Source organism: Coenobita brevimanus, chromosome 55, assembly GCF_032717465.1.
Source record: "Coenobita brevimanus isolate Jiangsu-jjx chromosome 55, ASM3271746v2, whole genome shotgun sequence".
In the NCBI taxonomy this organism is placed as follows: domain Eukaryota; kingdom Metazoa; phylum Arthropoda; class Malacostraca; order Decapoda; family Coenobitidae; genus Coenobita; species Coenobita brevimanus.
In genome coordinates, this window is record NC_137008.1 from 1,127,959 (window position 1) to 1,146,734 (window position 18,776).

General features: G+C 45.5%; 1 protein-coding gene across 1 annotated transcript in view; it reads left to right on the plus strand.

Annotated features, from left to right (window-relative positions):
- The window catches only part of LOC145401207 (uncharacterized), a 66,372-nt gene extending 48,537 nt beyond the window's left edge, over positions 1–17,835 (plus strand). The window contains exons 2-11 of the mRNA XM_080273511.1: positions 33–232; positions 2,465–2,560; positions 5,965–6,171; positions 6,573–7,485; positions 10,418–10,531; positions 11,348–11,490; positions 15,458–15,645; positions 16,522–16,644; positions 17,124–17,220; positions 17,624–17,835. Coding sequence (XP_080129637.1) covers positions 155–232; positions 2,465–2,560; positions 5,965–6,171; positions 6,573–7,485; positions 10,418–10,531; positions 11,348–11,490; positions 15,458–15,645; positions 16,522–16,644; positions 17,124–17,220; positions 17,624–17,788 — 2,124 coding nt within the window. The 5' untranslated portion in view covers positions 33–154 and the 3' untranslated portion in view covers positions 17,789–17,835. The remainder of the gene's footprint in view (positions 1–32; positions 233–2,464; positions 2,561–5,964; positions 6,172–6,572; positions 7,486–10,417; positions 10,532–11,347; positions 11,491–15,457; positions 15,646–16,521; positions 16,645–17,123; positions 17,221–17,623) is intronic.
- The last annotated feature ends 941 nt before the right edge of the window (positions 17,836–18,776 follow it).

Here is an 18,776-nt window from a genome sequence, read left to right on the forward strand (position 1 = left end):
AAACCTAAGTCTTCTTTTTCCTGTCCCTGCAGCGTGGTGGTGGGCAGGCGTGGCGTGGTTGGGTGCGTGGTGGGTGAGTGCGTGAGTGGGTTGGCGGGTATTGCGTCATGAGGGGGGCCGCACCAGCACCGTCAGGCAGCCCCCACCTCAGGTCATGGCCGCAGGCACGCCACCACAGGACCAGGGCCACGGAGCGCTCATCCGCATCAGCCCCACACGCATACACAAGCAGGTACTGTGATCTACCCCCGACCATTACAAGGCCTTCAAATCAAACAGCCACTAGGGTACCAGGTCATTCCTTGTACTGTCAACTAGGGTGCCACTTTATTAAACCGATTTGATTACTCGTGAGTTCTGCTGCGGTTTTTGGGAACTTCTTATTGGGTACTGCAATATCAAGCTGTTCTAGGTTGCATTAAGTACCAGGCATAATATTGTTACTAAAATTATCATGCTGTTTCAAGACCTGGTTTAGCATAACATGAGACATATTAAGGATTTTCTTTTTTTAATGAGATGCAAAATTTACTCGTTAAGGTACAGGTCAAAATAAGGTGATTCTCGAGTGTTTTAGGGATTAGAATTACAAGTGGGAACATATAGTGTGTGTATATGATGATGACGTGTGTGTGTGTGTGTGTGTGTGTGTGTGTGTGTGTGTGTGTGTGTGTGTGTGTGTGTGTGTGTGTGTGTGTGTGTGTGTGTGTGTGTGTGTGTGTGTGTGTGTTCAGAATACTGAGGCTATTTATGGATTTGGGAAAGAGCATATGATGGAGCGAACACGGATGGATTATGAAAGGTGTTGTTTATGTATGGTGTGAAAGGAAAACTGCAGAATGTTGTAAAGAGTTTATGATGCCAGGGAAGCATGTGTAAAGACAGATGGATGTTTGAGTGAGTGGTTCAGTATCAGCACCGGAGTGAGACCAGGGTATGTGAGGTCCCCGTGGTTGTTCAGTAGATAGAAGGATGATGTTATTGAAGAGGTCAGAGTAAAGATGCAGGGATGGGAGTGAGGATGATGATGAATAGTGAAGAGTGGAATATAACAGGGGCTGGAGAGATGCTAGAGAAATTTGTAGAGAAAATGTAGCAGAGATTGGCTCAGTCAAGAAATTCATGGAGAAAGTTGGGAGAGGCCTTTGTTCAGCAGTGGCCTTGTAATGGCTGATGATGGTGATGATATTATGCAAAGGATGCCATTACTTAACCGGATAATTGTTGAGCGGATCAGTGTTGTTAATGTCTGTGGGCGTTGAGGCTTCGAAGTGAATTATAAAGAGAGATAAAATAATGGTTGTTGGAAGTGCAGTTGGCTCAGTTCGATGTGTTGGTGGAAGAAGAGAGACTGCAAGTGGTGGAAGAACTTTGAGGTGCAGGGATGGAAAAGAGGGTTAAATTAATAAGGAAGGTAGTGAGTAAAGTGGCTCAGTTAATTAGGTTTGACGCTGCAAAGGAGAAGCGTCAATAGCCCTCTAAATAATATACAACCTTCTTTCCCTCTTCATTTTACATGCCGAATTTAGACGCGAAATTTACATACACAGATGATTTCTAAACACAATCAAACCTTATGATAATATTTTAATAATTGTTAGTTTTAAATATTGAGTAGCTTCTGTGTTACTAACGATAATTGTAATAGTGGGAAATAGGGTTAAGATGATGATGATGGGGATGATGATGATGATGATGATGTAGATGATGATGTAGATGATGATGACGATGGTTGGTAATTGGCTGCTGGTGATTTATGATGATGATGATGATGTTGATAACTTGGACACCAGCATTTTGGAATTAAGACACCATCACTTCACATACATGACTCTCATCGCCTCCGAAAATGTACCAAGGTGCCTACTTTAACTGACTAGAAGTAATTATAACTATGTGGAAGAATTTACTCACGTGGAAAAGTATGTTGCACAGATACAACAGATTCTGACCGACTTAGATCTTGTTGAGATTTGGGCAGTGACGGAGCGTATGCATGTAAGGATGAGTAGTAGTAGTAGCAGTAGCAGTAGTAGTAGTAGTAGCAGTAGCAGTAGTAGTAGTAGTAGTAGTAGTAGCAGTAGCAGTAGTAGTAGTAGTACCCAGATTCAACTGAATGTGAACCCAGTGTGCAGGCCCGTTTCCCTACGCCTTCAGTCCACCATCCTCATTTCGGGGGATAGGGAAGTAACTGAGAGGCCCTATATAAGCAGGTAGTTGAGCCTCCTGGTTATATCATTGCCACCACATGAAGGCTTCCCTCTCCAGCACCTCCTGCAAGGGTGAGCAGGGAAACTATTCATACCTAAAGAGGGTCTAAGTCACGGCCTAAACTGTTGTATCTCGCTAATTTTCGACTGTTCCAAATATGAGTAATATTCTTCCACTTGGACGGTATTGTAATGTGATATCAAGATCCAGTGTGACCTTCCTCGACCTGACCCCCTCCTCCCTCCGCCCCCAGGTGACGCACTCGGTGAGGTATCGTCCCATCAGGTCATTGCTCTTCCTAGCTCTCCTCGTCATCGTCTCACTCTTCGTCCTCTTCACCCTCTCACAGGTGTGTCTAGGTTAAGAATGATGGCTGACACAAATTAACCCCTTCAGGTACAATGTTTTTTCTTTAATACTGTATCTCCTGTTGTAATAATAATAATAATAATAATAATAATTATTATTATTATTATTATTATTATTATTATTATTATCATATAGGCTGAGAGCCCCCTAGTAATGAGGGCGTAATTCTAAACCTAACATTTCCATTTCGAAAAATATCTTCCAAGCTGAAAAAAAATCATCCAACAACAAAATGAAACACACACACACACACACACACACACACACACACACACACACACACACACACACACACACACACACACACACACACACACACACACACACACACACACACACTCATTTTAAGGGTAGACAGGTATTAGTAGTTACAATTATAGAGATACGTAATTGAAAGAGCTTTAAGTCTACACTCTTAAACCTCCAATTACGTACCTCAAAAAGTGTACTGACTCTCTAAGCTAGTGCAGACCCTTCCCCCATCATCATCACCATCATCATCACCACCACCATCATCATCGTCATCAACATCATCACCATCATCATCATCATCATCATCGTCATCATCATCATCAACATCATCATCATCATCATCAACATTATCATCATCATCATCAGTCGCCAGTCACCATCACTCTATTTCTGCTTTTACGAGCTGTGGGAGAGGTCCATAAATAGGAACAAGAGAGGGCAAAAATATGAAAGCTCTCATCAGTGTGTGCAGTGCAATGGACCAGCACGCAGCCATTCATTCGTCATTCAGCCTCAGTAATTTCCAGCTCTACCTCTCAGCCCAAAACACACACACACACACACACACACACACACACACACAGAAAACCGAGTATACCAACGCGCTGTGGTTAAAATAAAATGTAGGAGGACTGATAGATATGAAGGGGCTAGGGAGTAGGAGGGTGAGAACATACACAGCAACAAACATCAGTAATAATGTTAAGCTCAAGCCACCGCCAAGGGAAGTGCCGGTCACACAGAGAGCCAACTATGTCTATGTCTCCCACTCCTCCTCCCTCAAATTACTTCCACCTGGTCGCCTCTCGGATACCGGAGATGGCGGGTCTTTGATGGGGTAAACACGAGGCAAGGAGGCACTTGGAGCTTATTTCTCTCTACGCCCGTCATCAGTCAACCAACAACCATAGCCCATCCCAAGAACAAGACGGTCCGTATTGTTTTATTTTCAGACGTGACTGGACACAATAAATAACAGAAGTAACAGTTTCTCTTGAATGTAAACAAGGCATCGATAATGGGTTTGTTCTGGTTCCTGCGTCGATAGCTAAAGTTCTTGTAAACTTCAGTAAGCAAGACAGAAGACCCATGAACATGCTTATCTCTGAAATCAAGCACCGGCTAAGCTGCTGCCTGCGTTATGTAAGACAGTTTCTTGGCACACTTCCGTTACCTGTAGAGTGGCTGATACCTGTTGAAAGAATCATATCCAGATTGCCGTAGAAAGTTGCGCCTTTAAGCAGAGCAAAGTGGTCGGCGGATACATTGTTTTTTAGTCTTATAATGTGAGTGATATTTTTGAAACACTGTGGATGGATATAACTTGATAAAAAATAAATAAAAACAAGAAAAGTAACCCTTGCGTTTCACCAGTTTATTCCTCAGCTACTGGAGGAGCCGAACACCACATAGCCATACAAACGATGTCAGTTTACAGAGAAGTCCGATTCCACAGAAGATAAAGAAATCAATACTTTCATTTAAAATTTTTCTCCTTTTTCCAATTGTATCATTTATTTTATTATTTTCTACGCTAATCTCTTGGAAATATTATCTACTACGGAGTAATATGATTTTTTTTTTCCAAGGTAAATCCCGAGAGAATGAAACTCCAAATATGTTCAAATGTTATGTTTTTTGGCAGTCATCGATTTGGTCTGCAAGATTTGACTTTTATGGTTAGGTTATATTCATTTAGATTTGCCTCGTGTAATGCCAGTATTTTTGGTCCTTGCTAATGATCACCTGTTGTGTTTATAATGCTCAGCCGCAGATATTTCCAGCATCAAAGGCATGTCCACTTTGTAGGGGTCAAACGCACACACACACACACACACACACACACACACACACACGGAAAGAGAGTATCATCAGAGGAATTAACAGAAAAGAAAATTTTAGAAAAACTTCATTGATATTATATTGCATTTTTGTGGAGAGGAACTTCTGCAAAATAATATACCAGAACATAATAAAAAAAAAAAGCCAGTTAACCTCACTGAAAGTAAGAACAATAATAACAATGGAATCTAAATGAGAAATTCTTATACGAGAAGCCCAGTACATTAACACAACTATACTCTGTCTTTTTCAGGGCTAAAATTGCCATCTCTTCATCGTGAATGCTGAGTCGTGGGAAAGGCATAGCACTAGAATATGATGCCAGTCACGAAGAAGTGCTGTGGAAAGGATGTAGACCAGTAGTGTTGTCTTGGTCTGCCACGGAGGTGCTGGAAATGACACAAAAGTAAAAATATCCGTGCCAGTTAAAAGTGGACGGGTTACAGTCTCATAGGATTAATAAAACAAACAAGAATTAACAATCTCAGCATCAAAAGCAACGACACAGTTTCTCTCTCTCTCTCTCTCTCTCTCTCTCTCAGCTCCAGGTGTGGTGGTAGCAAACAGGAATGTTAAAGCTGACATTGTAGTGTAATGGGTAGCATATCAGACCGGTAATTAAGAGGTCTCTAGTTCGACTCCTAGACCAACCACGTGATCTTTGGTCAAGGCCTCTTTCCCCAGCCTTTTCACACCTAGAACAGGTATAGGGACTTATATTGTAAATTTGACGGTTGCATATCGTAAGTTTGAGGAAATGAATGATGAGAGTTTTCCTTGTCAATTTTTTTTGTAATGTGACGAAGATTTTTTAGGTGGTAGGTCAGTGAAATGGCGAGGGACAGAGCGACATGAAGGCGATTTGTCTGTGGCCACCCCTTACGGGATTAAGGCGTCTGGCAATAGACAGATAGATAGCTAGATAGATGGCCACTATCTTCTCTGGGAGGTAATATCCTGAAAGTGAAATGAAGCCACAAACTGGCCACAAAGTAATCACTCGTAGGCAGGAAACATGTAGTCGTAAGTATCTAAAGTTACACCACAAGCTGAAACTCTCACAGTGTTAAAATTCTTAGTATACTTCTTGAATATCTTTTTCCAACAGCTTCCAATAAGTGTTGGGAATTAATCAGCTGGTTTTGGCAGTTGGTATGCCTTCCAATCCCGAGGAAATATCACCTGTGCCATTGGCAACCCCTCCATGGAGATCTTTGGAGGAGCCATGGCGCCATTTTCATATATGTATGTATGTTAATATTCTTTCCCTGTCGCCTTCCGCCCGTCCAGATGGCGGTGGTGCAGCACACCATGATGGCCCACCTAGAAGCCGGGCGGGCGGGGGCGGGTGTGGGCGTGGGAGGGGGTGGCGGTGGCGGTGGCGGCGGTCATGGCGGGGGTGGGAGGGCGGGCAGGAGGCAGCAGAGGGCGTGGAGGAGTCAGTTCAACCAATTCAAGATTGAACCTCTCCTCGTCAGGAATGCACCGTCCGTGGAGGTTAGTTAGTCAGAGGGAGTGTAAGTATAACTGTGAGAAAAGGTCAGGATAAGTGAGTATGTATGTGCTTCTACTCACATTATATATGTACAGTAATATATATTTTTATAGTGTGTGTGTGTGTGTGTGTTTGCTTAGCGGGATTACAATATTCACCCCAAACCCTGCCAGTTTTAAAATTTGCTAAACTTTTCCCACATAATCCTAGCATGATCGCACGCTTTCTTGAATGTAGCAAGCATTATAAAGAAGAAACATCTGCAGAAATCACAGAATAACACCTTAGAAATAACATATATCTTACTCTGAAACCATTAATTGGTTGTATTTGCTCGTTATTGCTCCGTCTGGTTATTAATATTTATGTCCATCACTCAGGAATTCTGGTCCCATATTTCCAGGTAAACTCAGCACTAGCGGCCAACAGACGACTGGCGAATAACGTGGCGGCAATAATAGTCCGCAACTCCCTCCTCGTCACACACTCCGGCCACTCCCACTCATCCAGACGCCACTCCCACGCACCCACCACTCACACCAATTCGTCCATCCACCATCCGCATCACGGTCGCATCACAGACACCACAACTTTCAGTCATCGCAGCTCATCACAACAACGGCAGCAGCCAGCATCACCACAACACACGTTACTACCCCCCACAACACAACACCCAGGGGGGACGGTAGGAGGAGGCTCAACGGAAAGGCAGACACTCGGAAAAGGAGACAGTGACAGAGGTACATCTAGCAGCAAAACTATTGGGGGGAAAAGCAATCCTGGCGGTGAAACAGACTCTGGTAGTGCTAGAACGAGAAGTAGTGCAACCAAAAGTGCTCGTAGCAGTGAAAAAGAGAGGAAAAGAGAAAGGGGGAAGGGAGACAAAGGGAAGACCAGAGCGAGAGGGCCTGTGTTTACACTGAGAGGAGCCAAAACAAAGACCTCCATCAGTGGTGGCTGCCAAAACGGAAACCCGAGAAACGAGGTGGTGGAAGCCTGCGAAAATTCTAGTCTTAATCATTCTCTCCCTCTGACACCACAAATCCAGACACGTACCACCAACCAGAGTCAAGAAGGACCCACTCTCGCTGACTACGCGCGAAATGACATCCAGTACGCGAACACGACCACAATAAAGGGGGAAACCAGGTCGCAGAAAAATGAAACGTACGAGCCGATTGACAGCGACGAGATGGGCTTGGCTTCCTTCGCTGTGCCGACAAAGGGGAAAGCGAGGAGGAAGTTACATGAGCGGGTTCTGAGCGAGGAGCAGCTCAGGCGGCTCCCCGTCTGTCCTGAAATACCAACGGGACTGTGTGAGTTTGTGTCATTTCTTTAACCTTACATTTTTTTTTTACAAGTATTAAAAAGAAGAATCGTTGGCACCTTCTTAATTTTCTAGTATTATAATTTGCAAAACCCATTATTATTCAGCGGTTTTTCATCTAACAATGTTTTGCATGTGTTAGAAAATGATCATTAGCACACTGTTGAAATTTTAGGTATTCGAGCTCGCATAAACCAGTATCATTCATTCTCCTGTGATCTCCCTCTGTTTACAAGCATAAGAAATATATCATTCGCATCTTGCTGAAATTTTAAGTATTCAGATTTTCCTGACGTAGTCTTCTTCACACTCCTGTACTGACTGAAGATGACTCTTATTTTAGTACTGAACATTACCACAATATGATCTTTGCGTCTCATAGAATTTCTACTGTTTCCCTTCCCTCCATTTTACAACTCTGTCGATACCATAATTTTATACAGGATTTTTTCTTTACTTATTGCCATATGTATTTTCCCTGCTAGTGATGTTTCCAGTGTCCATCAAATATCTCGTCCTTCTGTCAAGTATTATGTGTGGGGAATATATCCAGTTGATCGCTTTATTATTTGTGTGTGAATGTTCGACACGTTAATCAGTTTAATGCTTCCTTGAGGATGTCATAAAAGAAATATTCCCAGCGCCCTGACCCCTCTCCATCCCACCAAGGCTTTGAGATTCTCATTATAACCACGATATTACCCTCTTTCTCCTCCTCCCTTGTGGCTGAGATTCCCTTTATCACTGTTAAAACCTCTGCCTCTATTGCCGACCTCCTCTGGTCCCTTCTCTCCCTCCCTTGAAGTTAAGTTTCCTCTCCTTCCCTTCCAGCTCCATTCGCATTCCGGTCTTAGTCTCACAGTTCTCTGGATCCTCGCCTTTGCACATTTCCTCCTTGCTCCTTCCTTGTTTCCCTCCCTCCTTCCTTTCTTTTCGTTTCTCCCTTCTTGATTCACAACCCCCTCGCCATTTGTGCTTTCATATTTCCTTCCTTTCTTCTCTCTCTTACTTTTTTTATCATCTATTTCAGTTTCCTCACACCTCCCCTTTCTCATATTAGTCCCCCCTCCCTGCATCCATAGCCCAACTTCTAAATCTATGCCGAATTGGGTATTTAAGAAGCTATTTCTTTCTCTCCCTTCCCTTTCATTTCTTATCTCGTCGACTCGCTCTTCCAACTCATTTACCTCTTCTTTCTCTCATGGTCAGTTTCCTTTAGTTTTCTCTTCTTAGTAATATTTTATGTTTGTTATCCCTCCATCCCCCTCTTCCCTACTCCTTCTTTCCCTCCCAGCCATCGTCATTGCTCTTTTCTTTCCTCTCAGGCCAACTCTTTCTCTCCTGCATGATTCAACTCTTGTTTATCTTTGGCCAAGCTAACCTATTCAATCTTCCTTCTCACTTCCTTCACCAACCAGCTCCTTCCTGCTTTCATTTTTCTTTTTCTCTTTATATTTACTTCATTTTTCTGTGTTCTTCCCTGTCTTCGCATCTACATCATTCTTTTTCATCCTTTAACACTCATAATTTCTCCTCCATCCTTATTACCGCCCCTTTAGTCCCACTTCTTTCCCTTCTCTCGTCTCCACTTCAGCATCCTCCAGCATCCATCTTCCCCGCCTTAAAACCGTCTCATCTCATTTCCATTTCCTTGTACTCCTAAATTTCTTCCTCATGTCACATTCCCTCCCTTCAAACAGATTTTCCTCATATCCATCCTCCCACTCTCTTCCATTTCCTCCTCCTTTCCTCCTCGCTGTCTTCAAAATAGCATCTAATTTCCTTCCTCCTTCCCCGACCATCTTCCTCCCCTCCCGCCCGTCCATTACCACTCTTTGACCCTCCACTCCCACCCACTCTTTCCTCTCCCTCACCACTCCCTCCCTCTCTCTCACCACTCTCTCACCCTCCCTCTCCCTTACCACTCTCTCACCCTCCCTCTCCGTCACCACTATCTCACCCTCCCTCTCTCACCATTCTCCCCCTCCCCCTCACCACTCTTTCACTTTCCCTTTCTCATCACACTCTCACCTTCCATCTCCCTTATCACTCTCTCACCCTCCCTCCCACCACTCTTTCCCCCTCCCTTTCCCTTCCTCACCACTCTTTCACCTTCCTCCCTCTCACTATCCCTAACCGCTGTCTTTCTCACCCCTCTTCCTCACCAGTCTCTCACCCCCCTCCCTCACTACTCTCACCCACTCCTCTGCCTCACCCACTCCTCTGCCTCACCCACTCCCTCACCCACTCCTCTCCCTCACCACTCTCTCACCCACCCCTCTTGATCACCTCTCCCTCACCCACCCCTCTCCCTTACCACTCTCTGTAACCACCTCCCCCTCAACCACTCTTACCCATTTCCCTCCTCACCACGCTCTCCTCCCCAACCCCCTCACTCCTTGACCACTCTCTCACCCCCCTCACCACTTTCACCCGCCTCCCTGCCTCGCCATTTCTCACCCCTTCCCCTCCCCCATCGCACCCCTCTCCCCCTCCCTATCCACTCTCCCATCCACCCCTCTCATTCCCTCATCACTCAGTCAGGCATCCTATCTCTCCCCTCTCTGTTTACCCGGCAGCACAATAATTACGGGTCGTATTCTAGGAGAACTTTGAGACTTAGCAGAAATTTATTATCTGGCTTAATGCTTCTTTGTACAATTGGTAGCCATTAACCCTAAGCCTTCTTTTTCTTCCTCTCTCCCTCACCATTCTTCCCTCCCTCGCCACTCCTCCACCATCCCCCTTCCTCTCCCCGCGGATCATATTCTAGGACAAGGTTTGGACTCAGCAAAATATAAAAAAAGGAAAGAAACGAAAAGAAAGAGGGAAAACTCTGCCTTTCTTGATGCCCTTAGTGTTGCTGGTGTGTGCTGTATTATTCACAAATCACGTTCTTCTTCCTCCCCGTCGTTCAACAGTGGGTCGCTTGAAGATCGACCTTGACTCCTTGGAGAAACTAAAGCTGGATAAGGTGAAGAAGCAGCTGCACTGGGTATCGTCTGGCGGCAGCTGGAGCCCCACTCAGGATCCAGGTTCTATATTAATACAGTTTTAAGTTTAGGTCATGATTATATTAGCTGTTTGTACCTCTGTCTTCACTCACACCGCTACCAAACACTTCACAACCATTCTAAACCGGGATTTTATAGTCTCACAGTTTATAAAGCTTAAGTTATGATTATATTAGCTATTTGTGCCTCTCCCATCACTCACACTGCTGCCACACACTTCACAACCAATCTAGACCAAGGTTTTACTAGTGTATCATGTAGTTTAAGCTTAAGTCATGATGCTTATATATGCTTTTGTCTCTACTTACACAGCTGCCGAACGCTTCACAGCCTTTCTAAACCCGGGTTCTGTAGCCATGCAGATTACAAAGCTTAAGTTATAATGGTATTGGCTGTTTACCCGTATTTTTCTGCCTTCACATCAGCGGCATATAACTCTGGCACTTAAACAAAAACATAGGGAAAAGGTTAGCACTTAAGTTCATGGATTCCCTCTCAGCTGATTTTTGTCACCTGGTATTGGCTGGAAAAATAGAAGTGTTGTCTATCTCGAGATGGTTAATTATGCCGATATTCTGTTCTGTTAAGGAAGCTCCCGAACACTTCCTAAGCGATTTATTTTGGTTTTTGCACGTTGCTGTCCTCTTCAGTGTTATATAAATCATTCTACCAGCACCGTACTCTTCGTGAATAAAGTACAAAATTATATTAACCGGCCGCATCCAAAAATAAATAGCTAAGGAAGAGATGTTAGCGAGCCTCCTTAAGCGACGAGAATACAAGCCCTAGACCTGTCCCAACCATGAGAGGGTTTATCCGAATACTTCCCTTGTGCAGATGCGCCGTGCCTGCCACGACATAAGGTAGCGGTGATCTTGCCCTACCGCGACAGACTGCACCACCTTGTCATCCTCCTCAGCTGGTTACATCCCATCCTACGACGACAGCAGCTGGAGTATACCATCTACGTGGCTGAGCAGGTGGGGTTAGGTGGTGGGGTAGGTGGATGTTGTGGTGGGTTAGGTGGTAGGTTTGGGGTGTGTACTGGTGGACTAGATGGTTGGTTAGGTAAGTGTAGTGGTGGGTTAGATGGATGTTGGGGTAGGTTAGGTTCGTTAGGTGGTGGGTTAGATGGGTATAATGGTGGGCTAGATGATGGATTAGGTGGATGCTGCGGTGGGTTAGGTGGGTGCTGTGGTGGGTTAGGTGGGTACAGTGCTGGGTTAGGTGGTGGGGTGGGCGAGAGTAGTGGTGCATCATTCCCTTCAGCCTGAGAACATCATACATACAGACGATTTCCTTTCTCAGTGAAGGGGGAGACGTAAGATGAGAATGAGTATGTATTTACCTTGTCTGCCTCGAAAGGTATCTCCTAAACTGAACAATATTGTATGGCGATAACTAGGACAGAAATCTCACCGTAATGAAGAGGTACTTGTGCGTTAGGTGGTAGGTTCGGTGGGTTAAGTGGTGGGTTAGGGAGTGTAGTGGTGGGTGTAGTGTGAAGTGCTGAGCTAGGATGGTGAGTCAGGTGGTGGGTTTTATGTGACTGATGAGATGGTGGGCTATGTGATGTAGTGGTGGGATATGTGATATTGTGAAGGGGTGGGTTAGGTGGTCGTGAGTGAGTTAGTTGTGGTCGTGTGTAGTGTGTGTGTAGTGGGTTAGGAAGGTGCTGTAGTGGGTTAGCTGGCCTGATAGTGGGGTAGAAGGGTCGGTAGAGAGTTAGGTGGGGCTTGTAGTGGGTTAGGTAGGTTTCAAGAGGACTTCGACACAAGGTACATGTATCATAATTGGATGTGATGTCAGTGGAAGTGGCGGTGACAGGGTGAGATGGAGGTGTTATGGTACTAATAACGATGGTGTAGGTGGTGTTGTGGAATAAGTGATGGCAGGACCCGTACACACCACAACTCCACACCCCACTTCACCACACAACCCCACACCCCACTTCACCACACAACCCCACACCCCACTTCACCACACAACACCACACCCCACTTCACCACACAATCCCACACCCCACTTCACCACACAACTCCACACCCCACTTCACCACACAACTCCACACCCCACTTCACCACACAACTCCACACCCCACTCCATTGTCACAACCCCACACCCCACTCTTCCACGCAACCACATTCCATTACACAACTTGGTACCTCCACTCCACCACACATCTTCACACCTCACTCCACCACACAACCCCACACCCCACTCCACCACACAACCCCACACCCCACTCCACCACACAACCCCACACCTCACTCCACCACATAGCTCCACACCTCCCCATCTCTCTGTGGTGTGGAAACAAGAAGATTTACAGCTGCCTGAGTCGGTCGCCCTTTAAGCCACCACACCACCCAGACACTCTCACTCACTCTCTCTTACACACTCCCTCTTTTCCACTCTTTAATGCACTCTTTTTCACACACACACACACACACACACACACACACACACACACACACACACACACACACACACACAAATACCGTCACTCCCTCTTTCACAATATCCCACAAACTCGTTCACTTAAACTTTCTTCCACTTTCCTACTTTCCTCTTCTCCCAGACTCATATCTTAGACATTTTTTTTTTTCTCTCTCTCTCTCTCTCTCTCTCTCTCTCTCTCTCTCTCTCTCTCTCTCTCTCTCTCTCTCTCTCTCTCTCTCTCTCTCTCTCTCTCTCTCTCTCTCTCTCTCTCTCTCTCTCTCTCTCTCTCTCTCTCTCTCTCTCTCTCTCGCGAACACTCTTTAAAGTTATACAGATGAAAGCGCACGCACAGATCTCAAAGTCCACGCCAGATGCACGCACACACACATATACAAGCACTTAGCCTTCGCAGAACAGGCACAAACACTCAACGCACGCACTCCAGAAACAGGCAAACACACTCAGACAAGATGCAACACACACACACACACACACACACACACACACACACACACACACACAGGAGAGAGAGAGAGAGAGAGAGAGAGAGAGAGACTTGGAGCAGCCATTCATAAAATACCACTCCTATTGTTTCCACAGATAGTCAATTCGGGTATCTTTGCAGCCATCCAGCCAACCAATCAGGAATCCAAACAACCATCCAACCATACATTTAACCATCTAACCAGACACCTAACGTAGCTGTCCACTCATCCAACCATCTAACCAACCAAGCGTCTAACCATCCAGCCTGTGTACTAACCCTTATCTAACTTAGTAACCACCTGTCTGTTCACCTAACATCCATTCCCTTCAACTATCTAACCACTGTACATCTAACTTTCAGTGTACCCCTTAGCGAACTAGTCATATTACCCAACTATCCATCTATCCATTAGGCTATCCATCCATGCACTATACACCTTATCCTGATCTTTTACGTAAATTTAATCATCCAACAATCACTCGTCTATCCATTTCTTTTTCCATTTACCAAGTTATTTTCTCATCCAATAACTAATATGTTCAGTCGTATCAATTCCGTCAGCCATCAATGTCCCACTCACAGCTGAATCTAGTCTACTGCGAGGGGAATGAATGCTAGAGTTATTCCGAGCATGTGAGGGTTAACTTCCACGTGTCCCATTTATATCCACCCATTCACCATTTTGCCATTCAGTAATTCGTCTATAAATTCATTCATAGCCTACTTACTTACTGGTATTCTGTCAACTGTTTTCCTGATCATCCATCCCTTCATTCATCCACGGACTAGCTCACCCATCCATCCCGTCATATCCACCTACACATCCACTCATTCTAACATCCATCCACCCACTTTCCTCCATCCATCCTGCCATCCATATACCCTTCCACCAATAAACATAGTCCCAACAACTAAATGTCCATATGTCCTAGCATTACCCGGGTATTACCACATTCATCCAACCATCCATTTGATTATTCACCAACTCATTCACCTGCCCACACACCTCTCAACCACCCACCAGCCTAACCATCCACCTTTTCATCTCGTTCATCGGCCTCGCTTATGCATCATCCACTTTTCACTTATTCGCCTTCCTTCTACCCATTTACTCATTCATTCATCAGTTGTTCACCATCCACCATCCACCTTTCATTCATTCATCCTTCATCCACCCACCCATCTCTCCTCTACACCGCTGAGTAATTCACTGACCATAATAACCCACTTTATTATTCATCCAACATCCTCTAACTCATTACTCGCTCGTCTTCTTCACAATCGTCATTCATCATTCTCTTATCAATGTCCCCTCATCCACTCACCCATCTCTCTCCTCATCGATCTATATGTACAATCATCCATTCATCTCTCCCCTCACTCAGCTATCCATCCATCCATCCACCTGTTTCCTCTTCCATCCATCCATCCATCCATCCATTCCCTCATCGATTATCCACCCTTACTGTCACCCTCCTATTCCTGTTTCCCTTACTCAGCCTCATTCATCAGTCATCCATCCCTCATCCACAGTTCACGCATTCACCTCCACTCTCTTCTATCATCCACATACTGTCTTGTGCTCAGTGACTTCTCATCCATAACTGCCCTCTGTCATCCATCTAACCAACCCATCTCTATCCTCAACACAGCCTCATCCATCATCCCTATCCATGCATCCATCTCCCCATCTTCTCATCCACCTCCCTCCGCTACTAATCCATATCTACATCCACCGATCGCCATCCATAAATCTACCCCTACTCATCTACCTTCCATATCCACTCGTCCATCTCTCTTCCCTTATTTACCATTTCTCCACCTCTCTCACCCCTACACCCACCAACCTTGCATGTATTTCCTTTATCCCTCATCTGTTACACACACACACACACACACACACACACACACACACACACACACACACACACACACACACATCACATCATCACACATCACATCATCACACACCATCATACTTCCTTTCCACCCCTCTCAACCACCTTTCTCCCTTCCAGGCTGGCAACGCGACATTCAACAAGGGCTCCATCATGAACGCGGGTTTTATGGAGGCGTGGCAACGGAGCGACGCATCCTGTTTTGTATTTCACGACGTTGATCTTCTGCCTGAGGACGACCGTAACATGTACTCCTGTCCTCCTCAGCCCAGACACCTCTCCGTTGGCGTTGACACCCTCGGATACAAGTAAGAGGCGCGGTGATGCAGCTGAGTAGGAGTGGGAGTGGCGTGGATAATGCGTGGAGTGAGTGGGTGTGATGCTGATGTGGGTGGTGGTGAGTTAATGTGGTTCTGTTAAGTTTATTACTGGTATGGTACACGTATTGTGGTGGTGTGGTACAAGGGTGGTAGAGGTGTAGTGGTGATATGGTGCAGGGATACTGGTGGAGTGTTTTAGGGATGATGGTGTGATAAAAGAGTGGTTCAGGTATGCTTGTGGTTAGGTATAGGTGTGGTGGTTGTGGTGTGGTACAGGAGTGGAGGTAGTGGTGTGGTGGTGTGGTGATAGTGTTGTATAGATGTTGTGGTGGTGTGGTGATAGTGTGGTATAAATGTTGTGGTGGTGTGGTGATAGTGTTGTATAGATGTTGTGGTGGTGTGGTGATAGTGTGGTATAGATTTTGTGGTGGTGGTGGTGTGGTACAGGTGTGGTATAGGTGTGGTGTAGGTGGTATATTGGGCACAGGTGTAACACTATGGTATTATACACGCGTGGGGCAGGTAAGCTATTGCAGTGGTACATGTGTCCTGGTGGTATGATACAGGTGTGGTGTGATTGTGGTGTTGTGGCATAGGTGTGGTATGCGTGTGGCTGGGTGATGGTGGTATTTCTGTGATATGGATGTGTTCAGTTGTGGTACAGGTTAATGGAAGTGTGATAGTAATGTGGTGGTTGCGTGATACCGATGTGGTGGTGTACAGATGTTGTGGAGTGGTAGTGGTGTATAGTACTGGTGTGGTGGTGGTGTGGTACAGGTGTGGTGCTGGTATTGTACAGGTGGCGGTGTGGTACAGATGTGTGATGTTGTGGTGGTGGTGTGGTACAGTTGTGTGGTATTGCAGGCTGCCGTACTACCTGCTGGTGGGTGGAGTGTTTAGCCTGAGGGGCGACCACTTCCTGCAGCTCAACGGCTACTCCAACATGTACTGGGGTTGGGGAGGCGAGGACGACGACATGGGATACAGGTGAGAGCTACAAATTAAGGCTGGGGATGCAGGTGAAGAGTGGGATTACAGGTGAGGGCTGGGGATACAGGTGAGGGCTTGGGATGCCGATGAGGGTTACAGAATACAAGAAAATGATTAGGTGTCGTATTGAAAGTAAATTACGAACGAGGAGGTGATTGAAAGCCTTCTGAGCTCACCACAACATGACCCTAGGCTGTGTTAAGTGACTTTGGTGTGATGTACGCTATATTAGATGATTTTTAGATGGTGTACTTATCAAAAATCTAAATTCCCTGAACCGCTTCCCTTTGGAGTTCGTTTCCCCCGTGTAGTTCCGCCCAAAACTTAAACCAATAGCAGTTCAAGTCCAATTCTTACAGGTTTTTTTACGAATGGAGGACATCTGCAATCTGGTGTATTTATATATTTTTTATTTAATTTATTTTTCCTTCCTCTGAGATGAGAGTGACAGAATCTAACACTGGTCTTCCCCACAGAATCAAGCAATCTGGCCTGAGCATCATACGGCCTCCCAACCAGCTGGCCAAGTACACAATGATACGACACCTCAAGCGAAGGCCACTCACTTGGAAGGTTAGTGCGTGATGGGTGTGTAAGTAACTGGTGGATGGGTCAGTAAGAGTGTAAGTAGTTGGTTAGTCAGTAGGAGTGTAAGTAGCTGGTTAGACAGTGGGCGTGCAAGTAGATGAAGCTGTAGGTGTGTAAGTAGTGAGGCTGTAGGTAAGTAGGTGAGGCGGTAGGTATGTAAGTGTGTAAGTAGGGGAGGCTCTAGGTGGATAAGCAGGTGAAGCAGTTGGTGGGTAAGTGGGTGTGTATGTACGTCATGTAGCAAGATTTCATAATTAGGACTACCTTAATAATTTCCTAAGGTACGAGAGCCGCTTCCTAAACTGAATATAATCGTATTGAGGTAACCAGACCTACCTAAATTTTACGGCACTGGGTTCGTGGATTTAAGAGTGCTTTCCCTGTCCAGGTGCGGGGGAAGTTGCTGCGCACGTCTGGCCGGCGCTACAGGCTGGATGGCTTAAACACACTGCGCTACTCACTCCTCGCCCTCCACCGCCACCCCCTCTTCACACATCTCCTCCTCGATGTGGGCACACCGCCGGAGAACCTCGTAAAACTTGATGCCCACTAATCCAACACTGCACTGTTAGAGACCAAACTCGTGCTTAGACACTCGTCGAAAACAACAGTAAACTACTAATCATTCTAGAGGCGAAAGTTCAAGTTACAGATGTTCATCCAGTATTATACCCTAGCAAGTATTAAAGACAGCAAATGCTTCGTTAAATTCAGACAATCTGCAATGGAAAGACAAGTCATAAACGTATTCTAAGGGATAACTTCCTGGGCAATAATGGCTCCCCAAACGATGAGCCTCTGCGAGTACTGATAGGGAAACAGATGGGTGAAAAGTATCAAACTGGCTGTGTCATTTGAGTTCTCTGGCTTCCAAATGGTACGGTAATATCTTTAACTTTGGGAGTGGATCATGGAGGTCATCCTAAGCCTCCCAGCCGATGTCATCTGAAGATTTTTTTTTTTTTTTAAACAAAATATCAAACAACGAGAGCCAGCAAATTGTGCTCATTCTAGAAAAAAATAATCAAGATGCATTAATTTTGAGAAGCCTTGAACAATTTTTTTTTTTTTTGGGGGGGAGGTAAGGGGGGGGTTACGCCGTGTCCCCATTTATCGATAAGGGCTAAGCCTTTGCTCCTGGGTAGGGGATTTTGGTCTTGAAGCGTGTAGCACTTTATGATGGGATGTCCTTCCTGATGTCTACCATTGACCCATGGGTGGACTCCAACCTCCGACCCTTCTGTCAGAGCGCTCTGACCCACTGAGCCACGGCTGCTAGCCTACAACCAGCTAGGTGACAGGAGAGCACTACCTCTCCCGGTAAGGCAGCTTACCCGGGCGCCGCACAAACTCAGGACTCTGCGGTCATGAGTCAGGCGCTCTACCACTGAGCCACCATTGCATTTGGAAAAAACAGATGAGGAAGGTAGTTCCAAAGCTGAACATTTGTATGCCGATTAACTCTTGCATTAAGAGAGTTGGATAGAAAAATGATTAGTGTATGCATGTCGATGGATGATCCATACCCGGTGTAATGAAGA